At 46.3% G+C, this 13,106-nt stretch overlaps 1 protein-coding gene across 1 annotated transcript in view; it reads left to right on the top strand.

The window, feature by feature from the left end:
• Window positions 1-13,106, top strand: part of COL27A1 (collagen type XXVII alpha 1 chain) — a 154,331-nt gene that overhangs the window by 126,666 nt on the left and 14,559 nt on the right. The window contains exons 37-44 of the mRNA XM_067309369.1: window positions 1,576-1,629; window positions 1,751-1,858; window positions 3,604-3,657; window positions 3,959-4,012; window positions 9,822-9,878; window positions 10,032-10,085; window positions 11,233-11,286; window positions 12,290-12,343. Of these exons, the coding sequence (XP_067165470.1) occupies window positions 1,576-1,629; window positions 1,751-1,858; window positions 3,604-3,657; window positions 3,959-4,012; window positions 9,822-9,878; window positions 10,032-10,085; window positions 11,233-11,286; window positions 12,290-12,343 (489 nt within the window). The remainder of the gene's footprint in view (window positions 1-1,575; window positions 1,630-1,750; window positions 1,859-3,603; window positions 3,658-3,958; window positions 4,013-9,821; window positions 9,879-10,031; window positions 10,086-11,232; window positions 11,287-12,289; window positions 12,344-13,106) is intronic.

Genomic DNA, 13,106 nt, shown 5'->3' with positions numbered 1-13,106 from the left:
ATGTGCAAAATTGCTCCGCTGGTGAAGATCAAGAACTTGGCCGTCACCAGGGCCAGGAACAGATTTAGCTGAAGATGGGCTTCCTCCTATTTGCAAGGAATTTCTTCTGTCTCTACTTCTAAAAGATCTTATTGCATAGTCCAAGGAGACTGATGGAAAAATATTGTATAACTAATTAGAAATCCCAGTGGTGTCTTTTCTTGTTTTCATGTCTTGCTTTGACAGTAAACCTTTGTGAGTGATACTATTATTCACTCTCCAAACTTTCAAGCCGGTAAGCCTCACAACACTACTGCAGAGCAGGGTCTGCAAGCGTTATTGTTGCTTTGCAACACAAATAACGACTGATACATAGGGAGGTGATCTGGTAGCTCATCCCGTGGCGAGTTGGTTGCAGAACTGGGTGTGGATGACCATTTCCCAGTCTGCTGCTTTTATTAGTGAGGACTTCTTTGTTTGGCTGTCAAAAGTGTAAATCACGAGTGTGACACTAGCTGCTTGGCACCCAGAAGTCATCACATAGAGCGGCTGCTCAGCTTCGGTGGGAAACTAACTCCAAAAGTGCACTCTTGGAAAGTAGTAGCAAAAATAGCAAGCAAAACACCTGAGCAGTATGGAAGGGACGAATCGCATACTCCTGAGCAGAGAAACTGTCCTTTGTGGAGCTCTAATAGCATTGGCAAGGTGGGCTTTTGCAATGTTTGACTTGTGTAAAATGGAGCGATTCCCTTTGGGGAAGTGAAGAACTGACACAATTGTTTAGGGCTATAAAAGCCTGAATTGCTCCTTTGTGCTGAGAGCAGGCACTTATAAAGGCCTGTGTTTCAGATCAGAGTGAAAACCCTCAGATATGGCTAACTTTGTAAGTTACTTTTGTTTAGCTAAGAGACTGATACTTTTCTGCAACATCAAGAGTGGTGAAAATAATACCTTCTTAAGTGCGAGCCAGGAGTTCAGAGAGAGAGATGCCATGCTGCTGTGTAGATGCTGTTGAAAAGTTTGTTGCCATTGCCAAAAAGCATGAGTTGTTTTTCTCAGGGATACTTTTGTTTCTTTCTGTCAAATCCAAAATCTGTTGTCTGCCCTGCAGCCAACAGGGTCAAACACTGAGAAAATGAACTCTCTGGACTCCTTAAGGACAGTGTGCTATATTTAGCTGCTCATCACAGCCAATTTCTGTCCTGTGCGTGCAAGGATGGGTTGCAGGTTCTGCTGCGTGTGAGACACTCACGCTCGGTGCACAAAGCAAGCCAATATTTCTGTGTCTCGTTGCCATGGCTTCCACCTGAAACTTTGCATCCAAGTCTGTTTCTAGAAATCAGTGTATCGCGGTTTCTGTTTTGTATGTGCTATGTATTGCAGTAATAATAATACAAATAGAGGAAAAGATTTTCTACTGTAAGCAGAAAGTTGTGCGTGGCAGATAAATAGAAAATGAAACAACTATTCCCCCATGGAATAGGATAGGGTGGATGAGGATGCCGTCAGGGTTGTGAGCACCAGGGAAGGGTCCTTGGGGTGGCTTGATAGGATGTCTTTGCTTTCCCATACCAATGGCTCTTCTTGCTCTCCTAGGGACCAGAAGGGAAACCAGGAAAACAGGGGGAAAAGGGCAAGCCTGGCCAGAAGGTAGGAACATCTCCCATTGCTCATGTTTCCTTCTCTGGATCTCCCTTTCTTTGCTCATCTTTGACGTTTATTTATAGAAGCAGCTTCACTCTGTAGTGATGCCTGTGCTTGTGTTCTGCAGGGCAGCAAGGGCTTTCAGGGGCAACTCGGCGAGACAGGATCTCCGGGGAAGGAGGGCCCGAAGGGGAACCAAGGCCCTAAAGGATCCCGAGGTACCCTGGGACCTATGGTGAGAAGAGCTCTGCAAATGGTTGAACACAACACGCAGAAATGCGACTAGCAGTGGTGGGCACAGGCCCAAACTGAAGGAGAGAGCTGAACAGAGGCTTCAGAGCACAGGGAGCGAAACGATGCTAGAGGGGTTTAATTTACCAAAACGGCTTATCACATGCTCTGAGCTGCAGAAGAGAGACTCTAAAGTGTTGATTGCGTTGGTGCCCCGTGAACCCAGCTCACATTACGCCGTGGCAGTTCTTCACAACTCCCCAGACGGGTTGAAATACTGGAGACAGTTCTTGAGAAGGGAGTGAGCTGATAAGCTATTTTTTGCTCAGAGCTCTCCCTTTGAGACTGCACACTCATGGTGGGAGCTGCTTCCAAGTCAAACAGCACTGTTATAAGGAACTCTGCCTTGGACTTGTGCCCTGTCTCTACACCCACTCTTGATCTGCTTATCTGAAACACTTGCAGCAAGAAGTAGTACAGCATGGGGAAGGGTTTGAGTTGGGGACTGAAGGTGAGGCTTTCAGAGAGAACAACAGTGATAGGCAGAGAGCGAAGAAAACTAATTTGCTTTAGGAGCATGAGATGAACAAGTCAAGGCAGCAGCAGCAGTAACAAATACCTCCTCACACATTACAGATGGGTACAGAAACTTCTTGCACGTATTTTAGTAGAACTTAGTGAAAGAACGGGAGGGAATACAGTTATTTATGAACCAGGAATCAGTGTTGTTTCAGAACAGTAGCAAATGAGCGATGGAGTAACAGTTCTGCTGATAGTGTTTTCCTGCATTAAAATGATGGCCACCTCACATATCCTCCCTTCGTATTCTTTGGCAAAGTCTCCATGGATTATTTCACAAGGAAGCAAAGCAGTGTCTGAGTAGCAGTCTGTTGGACGGAACATGTCTCTGCAGTCTGTCTCGAGAAGGCTTTCTTCCACACCAAATGGGATTATCTGGAAAGATTGCATTTTACTTTAATCTGAGGGTCTGATTTAAACCCTTTCATTCAGACTGCTAAAGACGCAATAAGCAGATCTTACAATGCCCTCCTCACAACCAAGAAAACTTCCTTCTTGGTCGCAGAACCCACAGCAAAGGGTTTCCTCCCAATGGGTTAGGATTCGGTCATGCATGCGAATGGTCTCACTGGTGGACCTCCCTAGCACAACAGCAGTTTGGATGTAAAGACATGCAGAGGAGCAGATGAAGAACACACACTAGGAAGCCATTTCTGTTGCTAGTGCACAGCTCTAGCGAGCAGTGAGCAGTTGGCAAGTCAGGATCCACACGCTGTTGTTCGGAGACCTTGCTCTGTATTCCCAGCTGCCTTGGAGATAAGCTGTAGAGTTCAGTTGCCAGGATGTGCAGACGTGTATTAGTGCCTAATGCAGGTACACAGAAGAAAGGGCAGCAGCTCTAGAAGCTGCAAGAGCCCAAAGTACCACTAGTTTGCACATGGGAAAAAGCTTGGCGCTGGCATGTGGGTAGCAAATCTGAATGAGCTGACGAACCTGTTGCTACATGTTGGCAGAGATGGGAGTCCTAGCAACACTGTGTAAAATATTAAAGCCAAGCAAGATTGTTTGAGACTGCCGCAGCAAAAGCCCCTCATGGGCCAAGGGAGCAGATGGCCACACTGAAACGCTCCCATGCAACGCTGAGCGTTGCTTTCAGCAGCTCAGCGCCATGCTTGCTGGGATAACATCTGCAACCTGCTTTAATGATGCTTTCTGTGCTTGCCTCTCCAGGGTGCTCCGGGAAGGATGGGCGTTCAAGGGGAACCAGGCTTAAAGGGTTACCAGGTAAGGTGTTTATTTTCATCCTCCAGCTTCTAGTTGTTCTCAAGTATAGCCAAACCGTTACTCCAGGATGCAAAAACTCTCTTAAGTTCTGTTTCCGATCTTACACTGAGTTCAGTTTAGCTTTTACTCCAGTCTTTGCATCATGAAGACTTCTCCAAACTGATTTCCTCTGCTGTGCAGTGTATGTCCCTCCAGTATTGGGATGCACAGTGCAGGACTCACAAGAGGTAGCAGTAAGCCAGGGAGGACCTTTAGACAAACAGCTTTTTCCTTTTCCTCACATGCTGTCTGCTCTCCCCAGGGGCATGCAGGACCACCAGGGCCAGCTGGACCACCAGGGCCAAAGGGGGAAAAGGTAAGATTGCAGCGTTTAGCCATCTCCTCTCCTGCGTGCACAAGTCAGCACTGCTATACTCTGACCTCAGCATCAAAGCTCAGCCCCAGGAGACTCGCATGAATGGCACTTGCACAGACCAGTCACACAGGCTATGTGGACAGGAACAGTGGCACACTGAGGTAAAAACATGAGTCTGTGTTGTTGTCACTGAAGGACAATCTCAAAATAACCACCTTCACTAGGAAGAGCACTAGGTTTACTGTGTCTTCGCTCTCCAACCTCACACGCACTCAAGTTACCATACATGAGCTGCACTGCTGTAGCTGTGCCATACACATCGCTTGTGAGACAACACGGCATAGCCAACGGAGGTTTAGGGTGTTGAGTTACTTCGTGTTGATCACAGACTGAGCATATTGGCATGGGAGTTTCCGTCACTGAGCTGATGGACAGTCACTGTTATGCTGCTGTAACATGAGCATATGTCTGAGCTCTCATTCCTTCTCTGCTGGGAGGGTGAGCTGTGAAATGCTTTCCCGGTCTGGTGTGCCACCCAGGCAGGGCAGGGATCCCACCTACATATTACCCACTGGGGCTCTAGACCTGCAAATCAGCGCCAGGACACCCGTGCCGCTAGTGCATACTGCCAGACACCACGTGCCCTTGTGTCTGCGGAAGAGCCAGCAGGCAGGCGTGCTGGGGACATGTTTTTCTGCTTCCACAGAAATTCTGCTCGGTCCCCAAGATGAAAGAAAGTAGATCGGCAGCTTTTTGATATAAAGTCAGAATACCCTGTACAAACTAGCTGATCTTCAGCAAGCAGATCTGTGGGTAAATCAGCTGATAGTGTTTTGTAAACGAGGCAGAATGGGTCTCCTCTCTGTTGCCCTTGCCCCATTTCTCTCGCTCCCTTCCACATCCTTGCTTGTCCACCCACACTCCTCAACAAGCCCCCTTGCTGCAGCTGGGCTGAGTCAGAGCCGTTACTGCACAGCGGCGTTCCCCTTGCGTTTTTCCCCTTTTGCTGAGTCAGCACAGTTGTAACCAGTTCAGGCTGGAGAAGTGACTCATGTTTTAATGGTTTCCTGTCGGCGTAGCTTGCTGCTCTGCGCTCCGAGGACAATCCCCGCTGGCTTTGGCTATACTGGCAGGGCTGCTGGAGCCAGTCATGCGTCTTCAGTTGCAGCAGCAGCAGCAACACTCCCTCCCCTGGTATGGGAAGGGATGTGATAGCAATGGGAAATGGTGGACGTGGGGTCTCCATCAAGTGAAAAGATGTGTGAACTTGCTCCTGGTTTTCCTCTGTGCTGTGCTGTGCTTTGTGTTGCTATTGCCACGGCTGAGCAAGCTCTTGGCATTCCCTCCGCACTGGTGATTTGCACATGGGTGGGATTGCAGATGTACGTTTGTAAGCCGGAGTTTCATTGCTTATAAATGGAGTTCTTGAGACTCGGAGAAGAGATCCCAAGGGCTCGTCTTTGCCTTGGCTTTGAATGCATCTTTTCAGCTTAGGATCCTGAATGTCAGGACACCTGATTTACGCTTGCTCTGCCTTGGAGACTGTTTGTGCAGGAGGGAATCTCGGTGCTGTAGCAGTTAGTGGGGCAGATGAACTGTTGCATTCAGCTAAGATATTCACGCGTCTCAGAAATTTTGCTTTGGGGATGAACAATGTTTGTTGCTTTTTCTCTCCTGTTTCCTGATGCTGAAACGCATCCATGGCACAGGAACAGCTGATAGTGGTCCTGCTGCTCCTCATCTCCATCACTGCTTTGCTAAATTTCCTCTCCATTTCCAGCCTTTCTAGTGCTGCCCCATCTGCTTTCTTAGCTGCGCCTCTAGCTTTTCCAAATTTCGGCAGCACTCCTCAGGTGTATTCTGCTGAGTGGCCATCAGAGAAGTGGCAAGTGTTAACCAAGCACCACCAGCTCAGGTTAATAACGTGACAGCTCACAGCCAAGCACGTTGTCTGTTGAGAGCCTGGCCAGAGGTTTCTCACAATCCCACTACGGAAATTTGAGCATCCTGGCAAAATTTGTGAGTAGTGACTACCAAAAGCAAAATCAGCCATTGCCTTTAGAGCAGGAGGAATAAGAGAGGTGCAGATATTTATCTCTGTTGTTTAAATTGCAGCTGCTGCTTTTTTTAATCCCTCTTCATTCAAAGTTGTCATCTTGAAAGCTCCCATTGTTTCAGTATCAAGTGGTCTCCAAATCATTAATCTGAAGTGCTCAGTGAAGCAGTCTCCCCTTCACCGGAGCTGATTTGACAGAGCTGCCTGTGCCACTCCACTCGCTCAGTTGCAAGAAAAGTTCCCAGCCTGTAGCTCCTGCATTTGGTGAAGTGCAGCACACTAGTAAAGGCTCAGCTGTGAGGGGAGTCAGACTCAAGGAGACACAAATCCTACTCCCTCTGGCAATGGTCTTACTGTCTGGATTGGAAATGGCTTTGGGGATTAAGCCTTGCTAGGGACCCTTCTGTTCCTGCAGTGGTAGAAGATGCATTAGGGACATATTCTGCCAGTGAGCAACTGCCAAGGGTCTGGACAGACAGCAGTCGGGATCCACAGAAAAAAAGCAATCACAGGGTGTCTGCGAGAATAAAAGACAGTGGCTGTACATATCTAGAAGAATATTCTTCTCCAGATGGACACTAGAGGAGCACTCCTTCAGAGGTAACATGGATCTTTTGTTATCAGGGTGCCGATAGCTTGGTCCAGGATGATAAAATGAACTCTATATGTAATTATCTAAGCTGAAGCCGGGCAAAGACACCAAAGCATCTAATGCCTTTTGCTGAGAACACTCAGGTCTATTAACGAACATCAATAGCCAGATCTTGCTCATGTCTTCACTGAAAGACAGGAGGTCTGTTAACACGGTGCTGGGTGACTGGCTGCAGCTGAACAAGGGAGCCCAGCATCGTGTGCCTAGTCACCAGCACCACTTTCTGCAGCATCCAGGTGCTCCACAAGATCTTACTTTGAAATTCTCTCATCCATCCTTCCTTCTGATCTAAGATTTGCCTGGCTCCAAGCCTAAAGGTAGGAAGCATCCTTCCCTCTGGACCTCTGTAACCTCAAACACACATGCAAGCATTAAAATGAAAGACTGAATCTGAAAGCTGAAGAGGAATGGGAGATGGGACCATGACAGCTCTGTGAGTTTCTAAACACCATCGTGAATTCAGCTTTGCTGAAAAAGGAGGGTATTTAATGGTGGGGAAGGCCTTCCCTTTTCCAGAGAAGTAAGTGGGCTGGGGAGAGGCCTTATGGTGGAATCCAACTCTGTTGTGCCATCCCAACCAGCTGCTCTGCTGCATTTAATACATTTACAGCTCCTCAAAGAGGCCTTGCTCAGAGCAGACGCCTGCATTTGGCAGCTGCTTAAAGCAGTCCAGATGGGATCCTTTTAAAAATTACAAACTGGTGTATCTCACTTTGGGATAGGAGCCAGCAACAACAAGCCTTCCCTTCTTCTCCATGCATTTTCCATTTGTATCCCAACATGTTTACTTTGCTGCCCTTTACTCTAACTTTTTTTTTTACTGCAACTTTCCAAAAAATTAGCACAGACCTTTCATCTCCCTCTTGAGCAGCTGAGGCATCAGGAAGTCCTGGAGGAGCCCAGCCTCATAGTCCTAGAGCTGACCAGCTCTGCAGGATTTTCTCTGTCAGAAGACAAAGGATGAGGTGGGGAGGGGAATTGCACTCAAGGAGACAAAGCTTCATTGCTCCACTTTGGGGAGGAAGTCTGCAAGTCTTGATGCTCTTCAAAGCTCTCCAGAAGCGTGAGCTTTCTTTGCGTTCATCACACCCGCCTAAGTGCCATGATGGAAAGGTGTTCACATCCTGTTTGAGCAGAATTAGTCAGTGCCAAGACTTCTGCCTATTAACATGTATGCTAGGATTTTTTTTTTTCTGAGACTTGAGAAATGTGGTGGCTTTGTTTCCCTTCTATCCTGCATTCTTTTGATAGTGGCTAGAAAGCAAAGCAGTTGCCAGGTATTCTGCTGCCGCCTTCAACTGGCAAGTTCATTAACACTGGAGATTTGTTGGCAGAGACTGTTAGATGTTATTTTTCTTTATTTCTGCTCTGCTACCCAAATCTCCCATTCACATTGCTCAATATTATATTCTCAAGCAGTCCTGGCACACTTTCTATCTATATATTTCTTTTATCAAGATACCTCCCAAAAAAACCACACAAGTATGCTGGGGTTCACCACCCAGCACATTATCTCCTAATGAAGGTATAACTATCACCTGCGAGTATGTTTGAAATCCTAGCAACACTCATCCAACAAATGTTGCAGCAGCTGTGAAAGAAAATGCCATTATCAAAAAGTGTGCAATGGAAGCATATACATCAAGCTCTTTGCAACCTGTTAAGGGTTACTGCAAGAGATTTTGCCAAATCTCAAGGAGTCTTATTATACCAACCTGTGAATGTTGATACTGGTGCCCAGCCTCAGCAAGAAGTCAGCGTGGGTCAACATGTCCCCCTCAACGGTGGCACAGCCTTGATTCCAAGCCATGGACCCAATTCCTACAGAAAACAAGCCATCAGCTCCACTGTTAAAGAGATTTTTCACTGCTGGTCACTTGCTGCTCCAGATGTGTCACTACCAAACGTCACATCCGAAGCACCCAAACACCTTCTCCCAGGGGCTGGATCACTGAGGAATTGCCCAAGGACCCTTACCATCAGCAGCTCCAAATCAAACAGAAGATGAGAGCAGTGGAGAGAAAGTCAAAGACTCTCATCATAAATACATCAGAAAAGGCTGATACAACCACTGAAAATTGCATAAATCTACAAAAACCTTGGCTCTGCATAACTAACTTTGTAGATTTGGATGTTCAAGGCTCTAGGAGCACCCCAAGTAGTCCAAACACAGTGGCTCCACAGTGCCAGAATCCCCCAGACTGCTTCTTTCCAGTAGCTGTAACATCAAAGAGGCTGTGAAACACGTTCTTCCTAAGGAGCCAGAGTGCCAGAGACTCAGTGATATGAGGCAGCCAAAAACCAGAGGAGCTGGAATGTAGCTGTCTTCTATGGGGAGCTAAGAAACAGCCGTCTCTGAGCTGGACTCCAGAGAAAATAGGACACCATGACCCCAAATGACTTATACAACTGAATTAAAAAAAGAGTGTCTGTGCTGAGAGTCTTGAAGGATCTTTCTGTGGATGTTTTAGAGAGACCTCAGTTATAAGTAATCTGGGTGATGTTACCTACCAGCCAAACCATGAGCTCTGAGCCCTTGCTGGGGAGCATCCCATCAATGAGTGGAGTTTCTCACACAGTGAGCGTGTAAGGGACTGACGGTCCTACCTGACTGATCATTAGAAGAGCCCATAGTGGTGGCGTACAACCAAGGAGAGCATGCAGACCACCCTTGTTCCCTTGACAGTCTAGGCAGCCCTCAGTGAGGGTGGGAAAATGCTTGATTAAAGAGTTTGGTTTGACTGTTGGCAGTAAAATTCAGAGGCAGAGAACTATTTCCCATATTGTCCTAATTACATGCTTCTTGTTTCGTTTTAGAAATTGTTGAAAATAACTCTTTGCACCTGGTTCCATGGAGAGGACAGTTAGACCAGGCAGAAACAAAGACCAAAGAAATGAGGAAAGCACTGCAAAGAGTCAGTGTATTCCAGGTTGTGAAACAAAAAATTTAATTCACACTTCCTTTAGATGAAAAACTATTAAATTCAACAGAGGCTTTGGTTTAGGAGCCCATGATATGAAAGGACTGGCTCAGGTCTGTACAGAAGCACCTGCCATATACGTTGTTGTCTATATTAATGCTAATATGTTTTTATTTACAGGGAGAACAAGGTGATGACGGGAAGGTAGAAGGCCCGCAGGGACCACCCGGAGACAGAGTAAGATGTTAAATCCCTTCACTGATCAATCCTGGCCTTGGCCTGACTTTTGGAGACGTACTAGCTTGGTTGCTTCTGTACTTGTAGAGCTTGCAGAAGCCATACGTGACAGGTTTTTTGCACTGACCTTAAACCTTTGCTGTGTTTTTGTAGGGCCCCGTTGGTGACAGAGGCGATCGAGGGGAGCCTGGAGACCCCGGTTATCCTGTGAGTCTTGTTCCCAATATGTGATTCAGAAAGTGATTGTCTTGGAGAAGTGCTTCCAATCTGCATCAGACCACAGAACATCCACCCTTTGCCCAGTTGTCACAATTCATAACAGACTGTTGTCCCTTGTCCGCTGCTGCACAGGACTGTATTTCAAACAAGAAGGAGCAATTGAGCTATCTGTACCTGAAGTGGTAAAAATTTTGCTGATGGCAAATTGTGGGTCCTGAAGATCAGCATCTCATAATGCCATGCACCTGCTCACTAGACTGAAAGAATGAGCAAGACCATCTCATTCAAGACATTTGTGATTATCAAGTAAATACCCTGGGGAACATGTATACAAGATAGGTCGTGTCAGTGTTGGACATAATTCAAGACTGATATGCCTATGGCAGTAGACTCAAGGCCAAACACTTTCATGAGAGGAACTCTGTTAACTTAGAGGCTTGGAAGCTTCCAAAATCCTCTTTATCAGGATTTCTCTCAAAAGCAAGACCAGAGTTATGAATGAGTCCCCTGTGTTGATGATGTCCTCTTTGTGGAGCATCTCCAGCTAGATGTTGGTCTGAAAAGGCTCTTAGGACTAAGCCTTACCTCCATCCAAAAGCAACTGGTCAAAGCAACTTACTACAGTAATGTACAGAACAGTCTTAATTCATTATCTTCAGATGTCCTCCTTCAGCAGTGCTGCTGTCTTTTCTGTAGGGCAGCGTTCACTTAAAACAATGCTGTGTGTATTTAGGGGTGCATTAGAAAGCCTTGCTTCCTGCTTAGATAGTGACTGGCAGTCTTTCTTAGCTGCCTCTTTCAAGAACGCTGTGCTAGGTCTCAGGAGCAGAGGGAGAGGGAGTGTCCAGAGTCAGGGGTGAGTCTAAGAAATGAGGAAGGTCACTGGCATCAAGGAAGGAATTGCAAGGTAGGAGTTGAGCTGATAAGTGTCCTGTAGCCCGCATGAAGCATCGCTTACCTGGGAGGAATTTGCCTGTACTATACTACCTACAAGCTTCGCTCTTCCCAAATTAGCAGAATGCAGCTATGCCTGTCTTCCCCTATCCCACACTGCATGTCAGCATCCAGTGTTGTTCCCCATTGCCCACACAGTACCCAAGAACAAACTAATGTTCCCTCTCTCTTTTTATTCAAGGGTCAAGAAGGGCTTGATGGAGAAAGAGGAAAACCTGGACAGCAAGGTTTACCTGTAAGAGATGCTGCTTTATTGTAAGCTACCAATGTCAGATGCATGTGAAAAACAGGTGCAAAAGGGAAGGAGGGTAGGAAGAGCTGCAGTAAGAAATAGGTGCATTCTTTGCAAGGCTACTAAGAAGAATTACAGATTCTATTTTGGGGTTAAAATCTTAGTGTTCTGTCATATGGCTTAGAAATGGGTAAAACTGCTGCATTCACCAATGGAGTTAATTTATTCTGAGAGGTGGTAGCCCCTCAGATGACAGGGACAGAAGCAGGAGCTTTGGATTTTCTTTAGAAAAGGACCATTAGAAACATGCAGCTCAGAAAGAAGCTGAAGGGGGAGGGATCTGCAGGTGTATCCTTAGTTGCCAACTTCTCTTTGGCATTAGTCCAGAAATTGCATGTTTTGCCTCTTTGCCAATAGCAGATTCCCCTGACACAAGAACACACAAAAAAATGGATGGCCAGAAGAAAAGTTGGAACAGTGTGTGTGTTGAGGAAGAGAGCGGTTAGAGAGTAGTGAAACATCCACTGTGCCTCACTCCTTCATAGGTCGCTCTCTAGTATCTGGCCTCCAGGCTAAACCAAGAAAAGGACTGCAGCATGCAAAAAGGAGGTACTACAAACACCAGAGATGTATTCACTAGTTCACTAAATTCCTAGTTCTGCCTATAGCTTGTACAGTACCTTTCTCAAACCAGGCTCCTTCCTATCTGCTTCTCAGCGTTGTTTTCCAGGAGTGATCTTGGATTTCGTGATGATTTCTCCGAATACAAACACTGTCCAAGTGAGGGAGTGCATCACTTCTTCAAATGACACCCTGCTAAGTGCTCTCTGGAGACATTTCCTTGCTCCTTTTTGCCCAGGAGGCCTGTTTGAGTACAGCCTGTTCCCTGAATTGTTTCCACACAGTCAGTGTTGTCAGGGGCACAAAAAATACTGTTCATTATACTTCATGCAAGATACTGCCAGAAGAGAATTTCAAACAGATTTTTCTTGCTCATCTTTTCTAGGGGGATCCTGGACCACCAGGCCAGCCAGGAGCAAAGGGATCCAAAGGTGATGTGGTAGGTTTCAGCAGGGTGGATTTATAGTGTCCCAAGTTTAAAGAAAATGTCTAATTAACAGGACTCTCATGTTTTCCCCCAGCATATGTGATTTGGCCTATGGTTTATGCCTAGGACTGTGGAGAACCTAGTGGGAGGGTAGTAAACATGTATTTGAGTGTCCAAGCCCAGTAGTTTGTTGGTTTTATGGATGTGGAGAATATCAAGACAATTACAGCTCCAGCATGGGTGAATCTCGGGCAGGTCCTAAGTCACTGCCTCGGGTTGTGTCTGTTTCCCATACCAGTGTTTCCTGTCTCCAGCTGGCTTTCCTGTCTCTAAGGAGATCTGAGCCAGGCAAACATCTCGCTTCCTCATTTGAACCATAAGCTTTTCTGTCTTGAAACCTTCCAAATTTGGAGTCTACTTACCCTTACAGTTTTTCTGCTTCTTGGAGGATTCCCTCCCTCTTAACTTCTTGCCCTTATTGAGCAAGAAAACACACCATGCACAGTTCCTTCAAGGTTCAGCCTGATACCTGATACCTTTTCCTACCTCCGCATCTGGCTGAAGTGACAGCTTGCTAATCATTCTCATTGGTCCAAGACTTTATTTGCTAAAATGTAAGCACGTGACCTCAATACTCAACAAATTCCTGCTCCCTCTTGGCAGATGTAAGGGTTTTTAATCTGACCCCACTGACTTAATGACAGAAGATAGTCTAACCTACAGTTGGTGTTTTTGGCAAAGAGTATCCCAGGTGATAAGATAAATTAACCCTACC

Source organism: Apteryx mantelli, chromosome 21 (assembly GCF_036417845.1).
Source record: "Apteryx mantelli isolate bAptMan1 chromosome 21, bAptMan1.hap1, whole genome shotgun sequence".
Classification (NCBI taxonomy): Eukaryota; Metazoa; Chordata; class Aves; order Apterygiformes; family Apterygidae; genus Apteryx; species Apteryx mantelli.
The sequence above is the reverse complement of the archived record's forward strand: the minus strand, read 5'-3'. Positions and strand labels throughout refer to the sequence as shown.